At 42.8% G+C, this 22020-nt stretch overlaps 2 protein-coding genes across 3 annotated transcripts in view; both read right to left on the reverse strand.

Moving 5' to 3' along the window:
- The window catches only part of LOC111961263 (long-chain fatty acid transport protein 4), a 28009-nt gene extending 11012 nt beyond the window's left edge, over positions 1-16997 (reverse strand). For both annotated transcript variants that reach the window (XR_011477020.1, XM_023983403.2), the window contains exons 1-5: positions 16668-16997; positions 13168-13329; positions 6751-7145; positions 2453-2611; positions 2076-2145 (exon numbers count right to left, since the gene is read on the reverse strand). Coding sequence is in view for 1 of the 2 variants with exons in the window: in XM_023983403.2 (XP_023839171.1) it covers positions 2076-2145; positions 2453-2611; positions 6751-7145; positions 13168-13328 (785 nt within the window). In the remaining variant the exon portion in view is untranslated. The remainder of the gene's footprint in view (positions 1-2075; positions 2146-2452; positions 2612-6750; positions 7146-13167; positions 13330-16667) is intronic.
- A 2141-nt stretch (positions 16998-19138) lies between these two features.
- Positions 19139-21711, reverse strand: swi5 (SWI5 homologous recombination repair protein). Its single transcript, XM_023983405.2, has 5 exons — positions 21460-21711; positions 20687-20732; positions 20497-20600; positions 20136-20230; positions 19139-19817 (listed from the first exon to the last, which is right to left on the reverse strand). Exons 1-5 carry the CDS (start codon positions 21561-21563, stop codon positions 19753-19755), a joined length of 414 nt encoding a protein of 137 aa, XP_023839173.1. The 5' UTR covers positions 21564-21711; the 3' UTR covers positions 19139-19752.
- Between the last annotated feature and the right edge of the window lie 309 nt (positions 21712-22020).

A 22020-nucleotide genomic window follows, 5' to 3' on the forward strand; every position in this document is an offset into this window, starting at 1 on the left:
TGAGATTTGTTGTCACTGGCCTCAAAGTGGATTTGTGTTTTCCGAAAGTTTTACAAATGAATTAAAAATGAAAAGCTGAAATGTCTTGGGTCAATAAGTATTCAACCCCTTTGTTATCGCAAAACTAAATAAGTTCAGAAGTTAAAATGTGCTTAACAATTCACATGATAAGTTGCATGGACTCTGTGCGCAATAATTGTGTTTAACACGATTTTAGAATGACGTCCTCATCTCTGTACCCCACACAGATAATTGTAAGTTCCCTCAGTCGAGCAGTGAATTTCAAACACAGATTCAAGGTTTTCCAATGACTCGCAAAGAAGAGCTCCTATTGGCAGATGGGTACACATTTAAAAAGCATACATTGAATATCCCTTTGAGCATGGTGAAGTTATTCATTACACTTTGGATGGAGTATCAATACACACAGTCACGACAAAGAAACAGGCGTCCTTCCTAACTCAGTTGCCAGAGAGGAAGGAAACCGCTCAGGGATTTCATCGTGAGGCCAGTGGTGACTTTAAAACTGTTACAGAGTTCAATGGCTGTGATGAGAGGAAACTGAGGATGGATCAACAACATTGTAGTTACTCCACAATAACAACCTAATTGACAAAGTGAGAGGAGGAAACCTGTACAAAATGTTTAAAAAATCCTAAACAAAGCACTAAAGTAATACTGCATGGGCAAAGCAGTTCACTTTTTGTCCTGAATACAAATGGTTGAGTACCACTTTCCACATTTTCAAGCAAAGTGGTGGCTGCATCATGTTATGGGTATGCTTGTAATCATTAAGGACTGGGGAGTTTTTCAGGATAAAAAAGCATGGGCAAAATCCTAGAGGAAAAACTGGTTCAGTCTGCTTTCCACCAGTTTTTCCTCTAGGATTTTGCCCGTGCTTAGCTCCTTTCCTTTTCTGTTTTATTGTGAAAAACTGTTAATTCACCTTTCAGCAGGACAATAACCTGAAACACAAGGCAAAATCTACACTTTAGTTGCTTACCAAGAAGACAGTGAATGTTCCTGAGTGGCCAAGTTAGTTTAAAAAAAATGTTTACCCCCTTTTTCTCCCCAATTTCGTGGTATCCAATTGTTATTAGTTACTGTCTTGTCTCATCGCTACAACTCCCGTACGGGCTCGGGAGAGACGAAGGTCGAGAGCCATGCGTCCTCCGAAACACAACCCAACCAAGCCGCACTGCTTCTTAACACAGCGCGCATCCAACCCGGAAACCAGCCGCACCAATGTGTCGGAGGAAACATCGTACACCTAGCGACCTGGTCAGTGTGCACTGCGCCCGGCCCGCCACAAGAGTCACTAGTGAGACAAGGATATCCCTACCGGCCAAACCCTCCCTAACCCGGACGACGCTAGGCCAATTGTGCGTCGCCCCATGGACCTCCCGGTCGCGGCCAGCTGCGACAGAGCCTGGGCTCGAACCCAGAGTCTCTGGTGGCACAGCTAGCACTGCGATGCAGTGCCTTAGACCACTGCGCCACCCGGGAGGCCTCCAAGTTACAGTTTTGACTTAAATCTACTTGAAAATCTAAAGCAAGACCTGAAAATGACTGTCTAGCAATGATAAACAACCAATTTGACAGAGCTTGAAGAATTCTGAAAATAATAATAGGCAAATATTACACAATCTAGGTGTGGAAATCTCTTAAAGACTTACCCAGAAAGACTCAGCTGTAATCACTGCCAAAGGTGCTTCTACAAAGTATTGACTCAGGGGTGTGAATACTTATGTAAATGACATATTACTGTATTTCATTTTCAATAAATGTGCTAAAATCTATAAACACATGTTATCATTTTGTCATTATGGGGTATTGTGTGTAGACGGGTGAGAAAAAAAAAATCAATATTTTTTTTTAATTCCGGCTGTAACACAACAAAATGTGCAATAAGTCAAGGGGTAGTAATACTTCCTGAAGTCACTGTAGATAGATAGACAGATAGATAGATAGATAGAATAGATAGAATAGAGAGAATAGAGAGAGAATAGAGAGAAAATAGAAAAGAGAGAAGAGAGGGCGAGAGAGAGAGAGAAGAGGAGCTACTTAGTGCCTACCTGCTGTGAACCACGATGGCAGCTTTGGGCATCCCAGTGGTCCCAGATGTGTAGATGTAGAACAGACGATCTTGTAAGACAGAGACAAGAAATCAATAAACACATACAAAAACAAATAAGGGAAAAAACAGTCAAAATAACAGAAATACAATAGAAAACAGTGGACAAACCAGTACAACTATGGGCTTGACTGATCTTGCCTGGCTAGCGCAATGGAARCAATGGAATAGTCCCAAAAGTGAAAACACTGCACTTCAGACAGGTTCAATCAAATGATCAAAATATTTGTAAGAATAAACTACTTGAGCCCAGGTCTAGCTCCTTATACAGTGTCTGAGTGTGATTGGATGGATTTTTTGAGTGACAGATTGACTGACCTGTGAAGCAGCGGTCTGGGCGGCTGGGCAGGTGGGTGGGGGCCGCGTCTAGAAGAGGCTCCAGGCACTCTGTCCCCACAGGAACACGTTTGGGGTCCCAGTCCCCTGAACACAGCATCTGCACTGTCTTCCCCATGGAACTGTGTACCTCACACATGGCTGGAGGACGGAGGGAGAGGAGGGAGGGATGGAGGGAGGGAGTGGGAGAGAGCAAGACAGAGAGAGAAATGACAGGAGAGAGTGAGTTGAAAGTTAATTTCACAGAAACACAAATAAAAAACCCTACTCAGTCTGCATTCTCTCAGCAGGAAAAATGTGCTGACTGCATTTGGCATGTTTAAACGCAGAGGGATGCAGGGTTTCCAATTACTTAAAGATATAAACCAAAGGATAAAGATAGACTTGATATAATCTGTATGCTTTATCATTAGTCTGAACAGGACCCCACAATCTCTACATAGTCAATAGTCATGTGTCCTTCCTCTTCTTACTATAGATTAAACATCTCTCTCTGTCATCCTCCATCTGTTGAGGCTCCTCGTCTGTGTATTCCAGTTCAAGTAAATAAGGCTGGCCTGCAAATTAGAACACTTCCTCCTCGTATTCGTAGTCAGACATGCTGGAAGTGTAGTAGTTTGAAAGAAAAAATGTGTTAGCAAGCTAGTGGATACGTTGTTGTGGACTGGCTAGACTGCTTCTGAACCAAATGAAATCAAATTGCATTTGTCACGCGCGCCGAATACAAAAGGGTATAGACTTTACCGTGAAATGCTTGCTTACAAGCCCTTCCCAAGAGAATGCAGACCGATGCAGAGTAAAAAAATAAATAATAATACAATTTTAACAGAAGAGGAATAAAATAAAATACACAAGAATGGAGTTATACACAGGGAGTATCAGTACCAGATCAATGTGCAGGGGTACGAGATATTTGAGGTAGATATGTACATGAAAGCAGGGTAAAGTGACGAGGCATCAGGATAGATAGATAATAATAAGTGGTGGCTGCATCATGTTAACCTCTACGGGATGGGTGTCCCTAAACCGGGAAGAATGTTGCTAACGTACGCTAATGTGACTAGAATGACGTTGTTTACAACAACCAACTTTCCGGGACATAGACATGTCTTATATGGGCAGAAAGCTTCAATTATTGTTAATCTAACTGCAGTGTCCAATTAACAGTAGCTATTACAGTGAAAAAATACCATGCTATTGTTTGAGGAGAGTGCACAACAACAACAAACATTTATCACGGCAACTGGTTTGATACATTCACCTCTGAAGGTAAATACATTCAGAAATGTTGCTCTGATTTGTCATCCTGAGGATCCCAGAGATAGAATGTAGCATAATTCTGTTTGATCAAATCAATTTTTATGTTCAAATGTAGGAGCTGGGGTCTACAGTTTGACCCCACTGCTGTCTCTGGCTCCACACCCACCCCGCCCGGCCATCTAGATGTGTGAAAGTTAGTGTATAAGCTAATGATCCACCATGTATGACATTCCTGGGAGTGTGTAAACTTTATTTTTCATTACCATAGCATTTTTGTATGTTCTCTATAGTTATGTACTTGAAAATGTATCAATTGACCAATTTGGCACATTTGGGCAAACTCCTGTCAGACTTGATACAAAATATTGTGCAGTAATGTAATTCTTCACTGGATCAGTCTGAAACATTGCGCACACACTGGTGCCATCTGGTGGCCAAAATCTAAATTACATCTAGACCTAGCCTTTATCTTGCATTTCAAACACGGAAAAAAATAAAGCATGTTTTTTGGTTTGTATTATCTTATCAGATCTAATGTAATATATTCTCCGACATTAATTTCACATTTCCACAAAAAAAAGGTACGATCCTTAAGAGTTAAATATTTAAAACTAAAATATCACATTTACATAAGTGTTCAGACCCTTTACTCAGAACAYTTTTGAAGCAYCGTTGGCAGTGATTAYATCCTCAAGTCGTCTTGGGTATGACGCTACAAGCTTGGCACACYTGTATTTGGGGAGATTCTCACATTCTTCTCTGCAGATCCTCTCAAGCTGTCAGGTTGGATGGGGAGYGTCACTGCACAGCTAWTTTCAGGTCTCTYCAGAGATGTTCGATCGGGTTTAAGTCTGGGCTCTGGCTGGRCCACTCAAGGACAWTCCGAGATTTGTCCCGAAGGCACTCCWGCGYTGTCTTGGCTGTTTGCTTAGGGCCCCAGTCTGAGGTCCTGAGTGCTCTGGRGCAGGTTTTYATCAAAGATCTCTCTGTACTTTGCTCCATTCATCTTTCCCTCGATCCTGACTAGTCTCTCAGTCTCTGCCGCTGAAAAACACCCCCACAGCATGAAGCTGCCACCACCATGCTTCACAGTAGGGATGRTGACAGGTTTCCTCCAGATGTGACGGTTGGTATTCAGGCCAAAGAATTCAATCTTAGTGTTTAGTCTTTAGGTGTCTTTTGGCAAACTCCAAGCGGGCTGYCATGTGCCTTTTACTAAGGAGTGACTTCCGTCTGGCCACTCTACCATAAAGGCCTGATTGGTGGAGTGCTGCAGAGATGGTTGTCCTTCTGGAAGGTTCTCCCATCTCCACAGTAGGTTCTTGGTCACCTCCCTGATCAAGGCCCTTCTCTCCCGATTGCTCAGTTTGGCCAGGAGGCCAGCTCTAGGAAGAGTGGTTCCAAACTTCTTCCATTTAAGAATGATGGAGGACTCTATTTTTGGGGAYCTTCAATGCTGCAGATTTTTTTKGGTACCCTTCCCCAGATCTCTGCCTTGACACAATCCTGTCTCGGAGCTCTACAGACAATTCCTTCAACCTCATGGCTTGGTTTTTGCTCTGACATGCACTGTCAACTGTGGGACCTTATATAGACAGGTGTGTGCCTWTCCAAATGATGTCTAATCAATTGAATTTACCWCAGGTGGACTCCAATCAAGTTGTAGAAACATCTCAAGGATSATCAATGGAAACAGGATGCACCTGATATCCTTTTCGAGTGTCATAGCAAAGGGTCTGAATACTTATAAAAAAAACGAAATACCTTATTTACATCTTTAAGACATTTGCAAACACTTCTAAAAARCTGTTTTCACTTTGTCAATATGGGGTATTGTGTGTAGATTGATGAGGAAAATGTCATATTTAATCAATTTTAGAATTGAAACTAACAAAATKTGGAAAARGTCAAGGGGTCTGAATACTTTCCGAATGCACTGTTTGTCTGCAAAACCAGCCYGTGGTGTATACAATTTCCTTAAAACAAAGACTTTCAGCCAGAGGTGGCACCACAGGTCCCAGAGTGGTTTGGCAAAAAAAGAATTTGCTGGGCCCCGTAGTTTTTCCTGATCTGGTAACCTAACCAGTTAAAACTCGGGACCGTATACAGTATAATGTGATTAATCTGTTGTACAAAAGGTTTAATATGGGCTATGATGGGACCACAGTTTTTCTAATCAGGTCACACGGTTTAAAAAAACTCCTGGAAAAACTCCTCGCCTCGGGGAGGATGAAAACCCTGTCAAACTGCAGCAACCTTCATATGAATTATATTTTAAGGACTTGCGGGGGTTCCTATACACAGACGAAGCAACATGATTGGACAATAAAACTTACAGGGCTGAACTTGCTTTATGCAGGTTTGCATCGTGTAGTCCTGCAACTGTAGGTCTAATAAAATATGAACTCAGAGTTTTTGCTCGTGTCTGTCGGGAGCACAGGCGGCTAGTGGCACCGTAATTGGGGAGAACGGGCTCATAGAAATGTCTGCAACGACATAAATGGTTTTTAAATGTGTTTGATAGCATTCCATTCACTCCATTCCAACCATTATTATGAGCCGTCCTCCCCTCGCCTGCCTCCTGTGGTCGTGAGTGATGTGTTATCAGGCTTGCTAAATAAATACTGGCGGAAAGTGGAGAGCGCCCCTTGAGCTTTGTGCGTTGTGCCCGGCCCGCGCTACCTGCAATTTCCGTGAATCTGATTGGTCATGGCATGCAAAGAGCCTGCAGCAACACTCCGATGTGAAGGACAGAGAAATTGTGCGTGAGTCGAAGAATCAGGAGTCAAATCGCTTTAAAAAAGCAGTACTTTGCCCCTCTTTTATACGCTTTGCGTCGATATATTATATTAAATAAAAAGTGGAGTGATAAATGCCGCCTCGCCACACGTTTTCTGGCGGCCCTGCTTCCAGCAACCTGTCACTCAACCAATCACTCCATCCATCCACTCCCTCCACCCCCCCCACTTCCTCACCTAGTCCTCCATCCTCTCCTCCCTCCACCCCCCCCTTCTCCTCACCCTCGGTCAGCTCGCTGCCGAACACCACAGCCTTGGCGTTGGAGATGGTGACACAGTGCACCAAGGCCTCCAGCCTCAGGTTGAAGTTGATCAGGGCCGCCTCCACACCAATCTTGGCCATGCCCAGCCAGAKGCCCACGTACTGGGACCGGCTCTCCATGAAGAGAGCCACCACATCCCCTTCCACGAAGCCCCTCTGGAGCAGCAGGTTGGCCACGCGGTTGGAGTACTCGTCCAGCTGCCGGAAGGACCACTTCTCGCCGGTGCCTTCAAAGATGAGCGCTGTCTTGTCCCCGTGGCGACGCACGGTCTCCGCGAAGATCTTCGGGAGGGTATTTCGTTCCCGCAGGTGACGCTTGACGTTCCATTTCACCTTGATGAGGACGCCCGCTGCACTGTGGGGGAGAAGGAGGTGAAGGTTGGGTGAGAATACGACGACAACAACAACAGCTCAAAGGTGCTAAGAGTCTAAAGAGAACAACAATGTTMATCTGAATGTTGAGACATTGTAGTAAACTGGGCCGTGTTCACTAGGCACCAAATAGAAAGAAACAGTTTGAAACAGGGAGGGACTACCTAAACTTAAGTGCCCTAATGAACACTACCCTGATGTTGTTCTGCATGTTTTTTCCTGACTATTTAGCAGTGGACGTGATGTACATAGTGATAAAGCAAAAACACCTGTCTCTGTTTTGCATCTGGTATCAAAGTTCAAATTGAGAAATTTCTAGAATTCTATGCTGTATTCTTAAGTCCAATGCAGCCATTTTTATATCAATATCAAATCATTTATGGGTAACAATTGAGTATGTTACTGTGATTGTTTTCAATTAACTGCTCCCGAGTGGCACAGCCATCTATGGCACTGCATCTCAGTGCTACTACAGACCCTGGTTCGATCCCGGGCTGTATCACAACCGGCCGTGATCGGGAGTCCCATAGGGCGTCGCACAATTGGCCCAGCGTCATCCGGGTTAGGGGAGGGTTTGGCCGAGGTAATTCGTCATTGTAAAATAAAAATGTGTTCTTAACTGAATTGCCTAGTTAAATAAAAAGTAAAAATTCAAACTAAACCAAAGCATGGATTGCTGTCATACCTTGTCGATAGACTGCTTACATGCTAAGGAAAACAATTTGTAATTTCGTAATTTGGGTGAACTATCCCTTTTAATGTACAGCTCGAACTCCTTATAGAAAACAAGGAAGAGTGTTTTTTATTAGTGAATTTACATTCATGAATATGACATTAGCAAAATTTAAGAGGTACATTTTTTTTTCTTTATCCTTATTATAGTTAAGGAAATCCCGAGCAGTACATTCTCCCATAACAAACAAAAGTCATCAAGAATATCATCAATTGTAAATCTACAAACATCTTGCCTTAATCTCTTCCCATGTAGACCATGACAAAATAAATGCAAAACTGTTTCTGGACGATCATCGCAACAAATACAGTTAACGTTAATATGTCTTTTGTTAGTTCCTTCAGGTAATGATTCGCAGGGTAATACTTATATATCATTCTGAAAGAGACCTCTTTGACCTTGTTAACAAGCAGGTATTTGTGTGGTAATAACCAAACCTTCTGTCCAACAGATAGTATTGACAAATGTATTCCAGTACATTGTGACACCATGAATAGATACAACATTCCTTTGAAATAAAGCACGTTGTAAATCTGCTCTTGTTCTGAGGGAGCAAGTATTTTCTATACAAAATATCCTTATTGTTCCGAATGAAATACCTATGCGGGGGGAAAGTATGGTTATATATTAACGACCATGCTAAGAACACTTGTCCATGAAAAGCAGATCATTTCGTAGGAATCTCGTCAATGTTGTAGTTACAAAGCAAAATAAAATTGAAGTCACCGAAACGGGAGAAGTAATGAGGGATGAAATTCCAAGTTGAAGTTGTATTATTTAAGGAATGTCCAATTTACCTTAAAAGTAGTATTCAAAGTAGGGAAATCCACAAAATGTACACCACCATATTCGTGCGTTCATAACGACAGATTTCCTCGTATAATGTGTACGATTTTTCCATATGACGTTGAAAAGCATCTGGTCAACAGATTTACCCATTTTGTTATCAAGATGGAGGGACTGAGCTGCGTAAGTAAGCCTGGAGCCTGGAGCCCCTCAGATTTAGAAAGCAATATTGGTCTGCAACCATTGGTTCAACTTCTTTTCGTTTTTTTTTTGCAATAATAGGCTTGAAGTTTAATGAGCATCTTTCCTGTTGATCCTAAACTATGGTAATCCCAAGGTATGTTACTTTTCCTTGACTGGAATATTGCAGATAGAAGCTAACAATTCACACTTCAGATTTAGGCAAAGACCAGGGGCCTCATTTATCAATCGCGCGTAGGCACAAATCTGTGCGTAAACCATGCGTGGGATCATTTCCACACATATCAACAAAGTACTGAGTAAAGGGTCTGAATACTTGTAATAAATGTAATATTGACGTTTTTTTTGTTTTTTAAATAAATTAGCCTTTTTTTTTTTGCTTTGTCATTATGTGGTATGTGGCTGTAACGTAAGAAAAATGTGGAAGAAGTCAAGGGTTCTGAATACTCTCCAGATGCACACTATATGTTGGTATGTCATGGCTGAGCTGTGCTGATCTGCAGCAGTCTAATCTCAGCTCTTCTCTCTGTTGTCACACCCTGATCTGTTTCACCTGTCCTTGTGCTTGTCCCCACCCCCCTCCAGGCGTCGCTCCATCTTCCCCATTATCCCCTGTGCATTTATACCTGTGTTTTCCGTCTGTCTGTTCCAGTTCGTCTTGTTTGCCATTTCAACCAGCGGTTCTCTCTCAGCTCCTGTTTTTCCCCAGTCTCTCTTTTTCTCGTCCTCCTGGTGTTGACCTTTGCCTGCCCTGACACTGAGCCCGCCTGCCTGACCACTCTGCCTGCCCCTGACCTCGAGCCTGCCTACAGCCCTGTACCCGTTTGGACTCTGCCCTGGCTATGAACCGTTGCCTGTCGACGACCTGCCTTTTGTCTATCCCTTGGACTATAAAACATAGAGCGCAAACCATCTGCCTCCCGTGTCTGCATCTGGTTCTCGACCTTGTGTCGTTATACATGTATGCTTTCCTTTTAGAAATCTCATTCGGGCGAATGCCGCCTTCCTTATCAATGGTCCGATAGCAGGGTTTCAGTTGATTCTAGGTGCCGGGACCCTGTAGTCTGCTCGGGATTTAATCTGACCACCTACTCTTCATGGCCTACGAAGAAGCGACCGACGTGCATATCAAAGAGCATCTCTCCTCTCTCATTAGCACAAGTTTGACTTTGACGTTAAAGCGATGGCGTTGGGTTCACACTGACGCTTTTCCAGGGGCGGTCTGTGTGATGGCTTCTATGGGTTCTTCATTCCGAAGTGCACTAAATGTTCCATCCCTTTAAATCTTGTATGATCTCTCAAGTTCTGACCGTTTATGACCACTCCCATGTTAATTGTACTCGCATACACTCCTAAGAACTTAAGACGAGCAATGGAACATCAGTTGTCATCACTAGAATTAACACTGCCTTTATCCTCTCTTTCATGTGATGCTAACCGCATGCTGACCACGGGCTGCACCTGCGAACCTCTGTCGACCAATGATGCTAGCAAAAATGACAAGATACTGCAACTCATCATGGCTCCGGTTCCTTCGCCAGCGTTGCGGGCGAGCTCCGAGCTACAGACAGCCCACTCCAGCATGGACGCTGCTACTGCTTCTCAATGGGTCCCAGCTTACCSTCAAGATCATTGGCCTCTGCTGCTTACGAACAGAGATTGTGGAAGCCTAGATGAGTTACTGCAGTAATTGCTAATYGTGTCATTACTCTAAGCCCCGGGGTCTAATAGCTACATCGCTTCTCTTTTACTGAATTGCAATACTACTATATACAGTACCAGTCAAAAGTTTGGACACACCTACTCATTCCAGGGTTTTTCTTGATTTTKACTATTTCCTACATKGTAGAATAATAGTGAAGAMATCAYAACCAGGATATAACACATAYGGAATCAYGTAGTAACCAAAAAAGTGTTCAAAAATCATACAATGTGATTTTCTGGATTTTTGTTTTAGATTCCGTCTCTCACAGTTGAAGTGTACCTATGATAAAAATTACAGACCTCTACATGCGTTGTAAGTAGGAAAACCTGCAAAATCGGCAGTGTATCAAATACTTGTTCTCCCCACTGTATATGGCCAACAAGCCGACTCGTGGTTTTCAGAGAAGCTATCTCAGTATCCTCATTGTCACACATATGCAGTACCGATCATATTACATAGATCACGTAGGTGATCTTAAAGCTCTTAATGGCATGCGTCTGCCGTACACACGGTTCGTCGTCTGTTTTGGGGATTGGTATAGCATACCGTGATATCTGCCTGTTATTATTACATCTCACATGATGACCTCACATGCATGCCCTCGCAGTGAGCTGCCCTGAAGGAGCAGAGCCGAGCGCCACTGCTAATGTGGCTGCACGTATTGTCATCTTCCAATAAATGGTTTCCTGTCTGAAATTAAGCGCAAAAGGTTCATACAGGAAACACGAGTGTTGCACCAGCTGATATTGCACCAATTTCATTCATCACCCTACCTTAATATAGCTGTGAAGACATACCCACACCCACACACTCTTAACACACACCCATTGCAATATTGTAATGGTAATGATGGAGCATTGTACATTTGTATAGTGCACAATGTATTGTGTGATGTTTTGTTGTATTTATGATATAGATTTGTTGTGTTGTTTCTTGTTTCATTCCTGTTTGGACCACAGGAAGAGTAGCGCATTGGCATCAGCTAATGGGGATCCTAATAAAAACTAAATGGTGGTCTATTAGTCAACCAGGTTTACACACACATTCTCTGATGGCTGCCGTGCACAAGCTATGCGCTGGTGTTCTCGGTGACGTGCTAATGCTGTAACATGCGTTACTCGCTATGCACGTCTGTTTTCTGCTTTCCCACCACTCAGCCCAGCCTCCACCTGTTTGGGCTCTGCTTTTGTTTCGGTCAGGGGGATTGGTATAGCATAGCTTGTTTTCTGCCTGAATTATTATATCTTACATGACGCATGATCTGGCAGTGAGCTACCCCGAAGGAGCAAAAACTAACGCCAAGACTAACGTACAGTACTGCATGGATTGTCATCTTCGAATGAATGGCTCAACTAATACGTGACGTTTCCTGTCTGAACCATGGTGGACGCACAACCAGGCTAGAGTAGTACAACTCAGCTCGGCCCGGTTTGGCTCAGCAGTGTGTAAATACGGGTAACAACTGATTCCCCTTCAATGTTTGCAGATCTGTAAGGTCAACACCACTACACCATTCCAAACCGTTCAGATCTGCAAACATTGAAAGGTTACTTGGGGGCGAGGGGTAGTGGCTGTACCTGTCACCATGGTTTTATCTGAAACGTTGTTCCCCCTGCTGCTATTGGACCAGGTCTCTCTTGGAAAAGAGATGTTATCTCAATGAGGAAAAACCTGTATAAATAAAAGGAACAGCTTAAAACGCAGAGAAACCTTAGCACCTGTCTCTCTCGTTTGTCTGCGCTACGTCTCTGTTCTCTCTGAAATATTCCTCCATACCTGACCTGATTAACTCCTCAACTCTTCGCTCTGTCACACACTTTAGCTCGTCTTACAGGAACATGATCATTTTCTTGTAGGGGACATTTTGCACTCCGAGTCCTAGTCATATTTGTTGTTTAAAAAAAAGCTGTTCTGCAAAGCTGTAAACTTGTTTATAATAAAGGAGCAATGACTTCCTGTTTTCGTTTCGCTCCACTTTTTGCTTTGCTTCCTGTCTTTATGTTTGGTTTTAATTTTGTTTGCTTGTTCTTGGGCAAATTTAGTGGGCCGCTCGTGGTGTGTTTCTTTTAGGTCCCAGTTGCTGTTGCTAGTCAGCTTTCAGTGGACACCCAGATGAGTGTCTCTCAGAACCCCTCTTAAAACCCCAACTGTTTAGTTTTGCTTGATGTCAGTGACTCTTTGTTAGTTCGCCTTACGTTTTTGAGCGTCAATTTTTGGTTTTTCTTGCTGGGGAACGTAACACACACCCCTAACCCCCTACTCACTCCAGGTGTCTGCCAATGGTCTTGTCGAGCTAGCTGTGAGGTCACAACACAGAGAAACCTCAGGAGTCCTCAACACTCCCCCCCCCCTGTCGCACACGTTAGCTTGTCTTACAGGAATATGCTGCTTTTTTTGTTGGAGACAATTACACAACTATTTAGCCGCGGTCAAATGATCTGTTGTTCGAAAGGTCTTAAAACCGAGCAGGACTGGCTCACATGTTTCCATAAAACATGCTTCTGAGTGACTTGAAAAACAAACCCATTTACTTGCAGACAGGTACACACACACCACAGCCCACACTATACTCCCACTCACTGTACGTCTCTGCCGATGGTCTTGGCAAAAATGTATATGAACTTCCAACCTCCAGAGCCCAGGTAGAAGATGAGGATGGAGGGGAGGACTTGGAACCAGGGCAGGCCCACCAGGAGACGGAACACAAAGAGCAGGACAGTGCAGCAGGCCAGGCGCATCATCCTGGAGAGTAGGAAACACAAGTCACAATGTCAACCCATTCTATCAATTTTCAAGAATATTTTCTAAGGGCTTAAATCAATGGTCCCATGTTCTGAACACAAGTTACTGTACAGTCAGTCGGCGATGTGACGAGAGGGCATTTGCCTATCATGTTGCAAAGGACACCTTGATTTTTTTGAAAGGCTGCGAGGGACAAAAAATACGTTATAAATCATTATTATAAATGTTACAAAGCATAAACTAGACCTTTACTTTCATTTACTTATACTTCATTTTATTCTAACACAGAGGTTGCACTTTCAATGAACCTGTGGTGTGTGGTTGTGGTAGTCTTGCCTTCCTTAGCTGAAAGCACTTTTTTGTAAGTCTCTCTGGACAGGAGCGTCTACTGAATTAGTGATGTGTCAAATATAACCGAGCATAAGCCTAGACCCTGCCTAGACCCTGCCTAGACCCTGCCTACACTCTTGCCTTTGGCATTAGGTGAGTGTCGTCAGGTAGGACTATCTAGATAAGGAAGGCGACTAAAAACACGGCCGTTGACATTCGCTGCCTCCGAGCTTTTCCTGAGCAGCATTCACAGCTGGGTCTGGGTGGCTTTTCTCGATCAGAATAGAGGGGCCTCAAACGTTCTCTGTTCTAAATCTCTATAGAGGTTCTCTGTATTCCACATCCCTTTTCCCCTTTATAAATGTCTTCCTATCTATTTATAACTTCCAGATTTAGAACTACACTACATGCCTTTATGGATAGGCTCTATGTTAAATTACAAGTAAATGCAAGTAAAGGTCTAGTTCATGCTTTGTAACATTTCTAAGAATGCTTCATAACATGTTTTTCCTCACAGCCTTTCAAAAAGCAAGGTGTCCTTTGCGATATGTATTAGAGCGGGTCGAGAGCTTCAAGTTCCTCTGTGTCCACACCACTAAGGACCTATCATGGTCCAAACACACCAACACAGTYGTGAATTGGCCCAGCGTCATTGTAAATAAGAATTTGTTCTTAACTGACTTGCCTAGTTAAATAAAGGTTACATTTAAAGAAAAAAAAGAAAAAAAGAGGGCACGACAACGCCTCTTCACCCTCAGGAGGCTGAAAAGATTTGACACGGGCCCTCAGATCCTCAAAAGGTTATACAGCTGCACCATTGAGGGTATCTTGACTGTCTGCATCCCCGTTTATTATGGCAACTGCTTGGCATCCGACCGCAAGGTGCTACAGAGATTAGTGCGTACAGCCCAGTACTTCACTGGGGCAGAACTCCCTGCCATTCAGGACCTCTGTACCAGGCAGTGTCAGAGGAAGGCCCTAAAAATTGTCTAAGACTCCAGCCACCCAAATTATAGACTGTTCTCTCTGCTACCGCATGGCAAGCGATACCGGAACACCAAGTCTGTGACTAAAAAGCACCTGAACAGCTTCTACCCCCAAGCCATAAGACTGCTGAACAAATGGCTAACCGGACTATTTACATTGACCCCCTCTATTCTTTTATTATCTTAATTGTTTTGCACGGACTCTCTTGCACTCGCTCTTTGCACACTCACTAGACTCTACGCACACACTCACGCATACTACACTCCAACACACACACACTACATACTCTCTCACACACACACACACACACACACATGCATATTGACGCCACACACACTCACACATAGACACACTTTTACACACGCTGCTGCTGCTACTCTGCTAACTCTATATCCTGGTTGCCTAGTCACTTTTACCCATACTTACATGTACATACTGTATTACCTCAATTACCTCGTACCCCTGCACATTGACTCAGTACTGGTACTCCTTGTATACAGCCTTGTTATTGTTTTGATTGTGTTACTATTTCCCTTTGTATTTAAATATTTGTCTTACTTTTTAACTCTGCACTGTTGGGAATGGGCTCGTAAGTAAGCACTTCACCTGTTGTATTCGGCRCATGTGACAAATAAAATGTGATTTTTGATTTGTTTTTGCAAGGTCCAGTTTGGGAATGTCCTGACCACAAGGGCTCTCCAGGCCGGGTACCAGGCCGCCATATTGATGTAAAAACAAAACCAAAGGTGTCTCTGCCTATGACATATGTTGGTATCAAAGAATTATCAAATTGGCTGTCATATCAGTGTGCAGTAGACTATGCAGTAGGCTACAAGAGAGAAATGTTGTTTGTTACAATTTTATCTGTCCAATTAYAGCACAAGCTTGGGCTCACAGATTTACATAAAAATGTATTATTTACTGTTGGTACATACAGATCAGAACTAGCACAGAGCCAGAGGGCAGAGGACACCGGGGGTAACAATAATTCGTTGAYGTTGGTCCCTCTCAATGCTACCTGATATGGCCAGTGCCTTTTGTTAATGAGATAGGAACCTTTATCTGACGCTACTATCTATGCATCGGTGTCAACAAGAACACATGATTCTTATTTATAATATTTTCTGYTATGAGGCGGGAGCATGATCATGATAACAAATTATCGCATGCGTCAAAGTGCTCATCATCAGCGGATATTACACCATCTGGCCAGCATGGCTATAGGCTACATACATTTATAATGTAGCCTAGGCTATGGCCCACAGAAGAGGATTAAACATTGCTGCGATTAAATAATATGACTATTTAGGCTATAAATCATCATTCAACATCACAACATACGCAGGGGCTTGGAATATGAGAATGTTTGGCAACCTGCGCATCTATAGATGGTCTATAGCTATAGCCTACATCCCGGAAATTTAACGCGCGTACAATAGCATCACAGCAGCAGTACTGCGGTAGTAGGGGGAGAGAGAGAGASAGGCTCACTGCTGATGGGAAATAAAAAAGACTCGACCAACACCAGCAGCTATACCATGTGCGCGACCCGACCAAATATAATCAGAACCGTTACATCTCTAAAAGGTTTCAATCGTGTACATTCGATCGACCGTCCATAGTGTCGATCGATTTATGATAACATGATAGCAACATCAGCAAGGTTGCATGCGTCGCTGTAGTGCGCAACGAAATACACACTAGAATGGAGTGGTGGTGGCTATTCTGTAGCCTCTCAATTTAGTGTGTCAACGCTGCCCGATTTTCGGCCACACGCCCTCTTGGCACTGACAAGATATAATGTTAGGGTATTYTACATAACGGAATAGAATCGTCCAACAGATTCGAACCTGATCCATTCAAACACAGGCTTCCATACACTGGCAAGGTTGTTAAAGGACAGTTGGTGAAGCCTACGCTATTCGGACCTCACTAGGCTACTAAATAATCATGGAGCCGGAAACCAGACCATTGAGGGAAATAGAAATGACAAGTGCTGTGAGTGTTCTTCTTTGACATACCTTGTTTCACGTCCCCCACAATCACAATAATGTGCGTATTACACCGGACGTGGAMCCCGTTTTGTTGTCTACAATTCCGCCTTGATCGGCTTAGCAAAGCCTTCCACCGCTCTCTGGCTTTTACTTGTGCGTTGGCACACACACACAACACACACACCAGGGTTTCAGCGAACTGCCCTTCCTCCTGTAGGATTATATCAAATTCGCCTGCCTCCTTGGTTCGACTTTGCCCCCATCTAAATCATCAGCTAATTCATATCGCCAGTATMATTTTTTTCAGCTTCATTGTAGCCATGAGCTCTCTCGCTACTGTAATTCAAATGACTATAATTTTCTTAGTTGAGCCCGCCCCCTTCGTATACCCTGTTATGTGTAAACGATGAGTGACATGACCTACAACCAATCACAGCGCCCATAGTTTATAATTGACTCCGATAGAGGTGGAGCTTGCCGCAGAAATTCTGTCAAGGAAATGCGGCCCTGCAAACGAGTGGGTGCACGGCCGTTTCCACCCGGTAGTGACATGGGCCTGATGCGGGTCTATGAGACGCACGTAAAACCCTCACAGCTTCAAATCGTAGGGTAGGGGAGATCACCGTATACAGTCATACTGTGGGAGCCTCTCACTGTACCAGACCTGCGCATAACGGTAGTTMTATTCTGCCCATAATAAACCCAGGCCTCCACTAGAGCGCAGCACTGGTACTGTTCGGATATGGACCGAGGTAGGTGCAGGGTTCAATAAGGCATTCGTTTCACACCATAACCACATTCTTCTATGGCAGTATAGTTAGTTGTGCTGGAAATTGTTGTTAGGCTGCGAAAATTATCACAGGATAATACTTGATCATTTACAGAAAGCCCTTTAAAAAAAGAAGCTATATTTAGCTATTATGATAACATTATTATTTAATGAGGGTGCCTTGCGGTTGCTTGCTATTTTGCAGGCTATTTCTAWAGCAGGAAGTGTGAATAAAAAGTTAGCCAAGACAGTAGGCTATAGAGTCAGAGGAAACTAACCACTAGGCACACCACATCATTTCAACATGGAAATCCGGGTCATTTTTGGTTGAGACGTCGATGAATGGAATTTCAACCTTTATTCGCCCACCCCAAGTAAGCACAATAAAGTTGAAATGGGAACACAATGTAAGATATGTTGTATTTATACAACAACTTAATATGTTATCACTGTKCTTCAACTAAATAGCACAACCAAAAGACCMGTATTGTAGTTGAGATTACATTAAAAGTACRTAGCGCAAGTGGGCAATGCTGTTCGAGGTTCTGCACAGATAGTTATGTTGTGGAGATCTCCACAGACCAGGAACCGTTGCGCGCTATCTTGAACATACACACTTTCTATGATTACATAAGACTTTTATAGTCACAGTAACCTCAAAATCTGACTGTGGATGGGTTACTCATTTTAAGGTTGAATAAAAACTTTGACATTAGTTTGTAAGATAGGCTATTTACAAAAGTCATATAGAATTGTGTTAGGTTGACAACTCAACCAACATTTAAAGGACATGTATCTAAGGCTTGGATAGTTTAATCTGACCCACTGGCTTAATCCTATTCTTTAACTTGTATTTTTAGTTTATTTGGAGATGTGTTCATTGCCCGTAGTTTATGCCTACCCATACCATAACCTCACCAAGCCACTCACCCACATGACGCCATACATGCTGTCTGTCATCTGCCCGGTACAATTGAAACCGGTATTCATCCTTACTGCCAAATTCTCCAAATGTATGGCATTGTTGTGTGTGACAAATCTGCACATTTTAGAGTGGCCTTTTATTGTCCACAGCACAAGGTGCACCTGTGTAACAATCATGCTGTTAATCAGCTTCTTGATATGCCACACCTGCCAGGTGGATGGATTGTCTTGGCAAAGGAGAGACCAAATGGATAGTTGTAGATAGATCAATTCTCCAGTAGGAGGTGCTGCCTAKCCTTTCGTCTTTTCCGATAGTGGATAGAAYGTTGACGATCTGATGTTGTTTCAAAGGTRCAAATKKAATATATTTTATACAAGGTTTGTCTATGTTGAAAATTGGTTACCGTGATGACAATTCTGTGGCTGAAATTTCACCCTCAAAACAAGTTTACATTGATGACTTTTTGCAAATCCAATGTACTTTTCACGTTGATTCCACGACACAATACATTGAAAAATTAAGTTGAAACAACTGGCTTGCGCCCATTGGGTATGCTCATTGACTCATGCAAAAGAGGAGATAAAACACACACAAAGCCTACCACACTAATCATTGGATCATCTGGGCAATGCGGCAGCATTTCTTACAGCCACTATCAGCTCAAGACAAAACATCATCAGTGGTTTCCACAGATTATGACAAGGCACCTCTTATTTTATCAATCAGTGACAATCATTCTCCTCAGTGATCTTCAACAGAACTTTCTCCTCCAATAAACAAGTCCAACAAACCCTCTGAAGACACTGGCGRGACAATTCACTTTATCTCCGAACATGCATTCAAGACATCATTTGCAGTCAAAAACAAAACATACTGCACAAATAGTTGTATTTTACTGGACCTTGCCAGAACTTAATTTGCAAATAATACATTTGAGGTAAAACTTGCCAGCACTACATTTGGAAATAGAGCAGACGTTAGTTTGAAAGTCAGTTTTCCCTTGTACTTCCGAAGCAGAGTATGCACCAATACTATAGTTAATGGAAATAAATGCATTACCTTCTTATAAAAGTGCAATGTAGGAGAGCAAGTAGATTCCGTTTGAAGTTAAGATTCATCCATTCTCTTAGTTCTTTGTCAACACTCAAGACCCATAAAATGGGGGGGGGGGGGGTTTAGTAGAAGAGAACGATGTGCAACAATGTCTACAGACTCTGTACTGTTCTGAATTTCCACTTTTGTTGTTGGCCCAGAGGGCAATTGTGTACGGTGTGCTGCCTACACACATGGTTATACCTATGTAGATTAGGCCATACCGCGCCAAACACCCACCAAAGAAAAGACTGTTGAAGAATGCAACTTAGCCCCCCTTGTTCTGGAGGGGGCAGAGCATAGGATGGGCACCCACTCTCTCTCCCTCAGTCATCCAGCTCAAGCCCAAATTGGCCGTACAGGTCTCGTGTGGTCACTCCTCTCAGGGCAGCTGCAACACACACACACACAAAAAACAGTTTGAAATCATTTCCAACACCATCTGTGCTTGCCTGACTTAATGTAACCAATGGAGCTTTCAGAAAAGTAGAATAGAGTTGAAATTATTTGAATAACTAAAGTAGAAGAGTTTAAATTATACTACGGTCAGTCCGTGAGATGTCCTTCACTATGGCTATTCTACTGAATGGAAGAAAAATATTTTACTACCACCAAAGCTGATTAGATTGTGGCAGAGTAGTTAGWGAATGTGAAAATCTGTGTGTGTTTTTGTATACTGTGTACACCTGTGTGTGTGTGTAGGCCTCACCTATCCTGCCTACTAGTGACTGTCCGACGTCTTTGATGTCGTTGTACTCATGTAGCAAGTCAATGTGCTGCTCCAACTCATCAACTCTGATCCCACTGTAGAAATCCACACACATTGGTTAGTCTCTCATCACACATGGTTTCATCTATACCGCCAATGTATTGCTTGTGAATTAATAACAGCATGGAAACAAAGTGTTAATGCCATTACAAATATTGGACAACACTATCAGATAACACACACAACCTAATCAACAAGTAAAAGATTCATTCCATTCAGTAGAATAACCATAGTGAAGGACATCTTAATGAATGACATTTAAACTCCTCTACTATTCAACTCTATTCCCCATTGTACGCACTCTTTCTCCAACAGTGTAATCTCTGAGTCTAACTTTGCCCGTCTCGTCTTCAGTTCCTCTATCTCGTCTTCAGGCTTGGCGGGGCCAGTACTGGAGGTCTGGACCTGGGGAAAGACAAGGACTAGGATGATGCCAAAACATGTTGTGGTCTGTGTGATATGCAAAAGCAATTCTACACCAGAAGACTTACAGGTGATTTGAAGCTGGAATGGACTTTGTSTCCCGAGTATGGGGTCCTAAGGGGGGGAAAAGAAAACGAGTATAATATTTCCTGATATCCTATTGAATGAAATCACTGATCTATAACCTAGATGGAATAGTATCACATGCCACATCTCAGTGTGTATAAGAGTCTGGCCAGGTTATCAGGGATCTAGGCCTAAAGACCAGGTAGGTAGATTACGTTCAAGATCCTGACAAAGTTATATCAAGTTGTGTTCAAGAGGGAATGGTATGATAAATGTGAAATAAACCTAGATTATTCAACCTAGAAATTGAAATGGTGCCACACTATGGAATTTGCTTTGCCACAAACTTAATTGATTAATGAAAATGCAACTAGTACTCTCTGCCAGTTTGTACCTTGATGGAAGTGCAGTTAGTTTGTGGCAAAGTTGGCACCATTCAATATATTGGTTTATTACTCTAGGTGTACTTGATCATAGCATCTTAAAAGTAATCTGCCTGCCTTGTCGGGGGGTACGTTGTAGAGTTTTCAAACGTGTAACATTTTTGCTGAGGCAARCGCAACATTCAGTAACGTTACACTACCGCCACCTAGCGGCAAAGATGAAGTATCACAACAACCTTTCAGCTAACTGAATAGACGCTAACTACGACACCATGAAAGAAAAGTACCTTGAATGGGGAGCAATTACAATAGTGTCACCCCGCGCTATAGAGGGAGCTATGACTCTGTCCAGTTAACAAGACTTGTGACTTTGTGGAACACTATTTTCGTACCTTTTATGAGCCCCCTTAGCTGTAGAGAAGTCCTTCCTCTTTGGTGTTGACAATGTTACATCCGGGACGTTCCCACATATTTCAGTACTCCGTTCTGTATCCATATCACTTCGAAGGATATTAGCCACATAAAATGACAAACTATGCGAAAACGACGTCTCAAAACTGGCTTTCGTGGGGTGTGTGTCTCGCCTTTTCCCTGTAGTTTACTTATGTAGTTGTCGACATCATTCTTTCCCGCGCTAAGAAAAAGTACGTCATACGCACTCACTGCATTTTCATTGGTCCTCAGCATTAAATGGGTCRATGTGTGATGATACTATTTGACCGCTAGGCGGCGGCATTAACCAAWCTATTTCACCAGGAGACAGCCCAACAGCAAGTCAGAAGGTCTCAAGGACAATAAAATAAAAATACCCTTGTTGAATTATGAAAAATTCATATTGATATTGAATTAGATTTTTGACATATATATTTTTTTTCATTTTTGCACTGTATATATAGGCCTAGCAAGTGTTTTCCCTCACAGCACAAATTACATGGCACCCATGGTGATTATGT

Source organism: Salvelinus sp. IW2-2015, linkage group LG4q.1:29, assembly GCF_002910315.2.
Source record: "Salvelinus sp. IW2-2015 linkage group LG4q.1:29, ASM291031v2, whole genome shotgun sequence".
NCBI lineage: Eukaryota > Metazoa > Chordata > Actinopteri > Salmoniformes > Salmonidae > Salvelinus > Salvelinus sp. IW2-2015.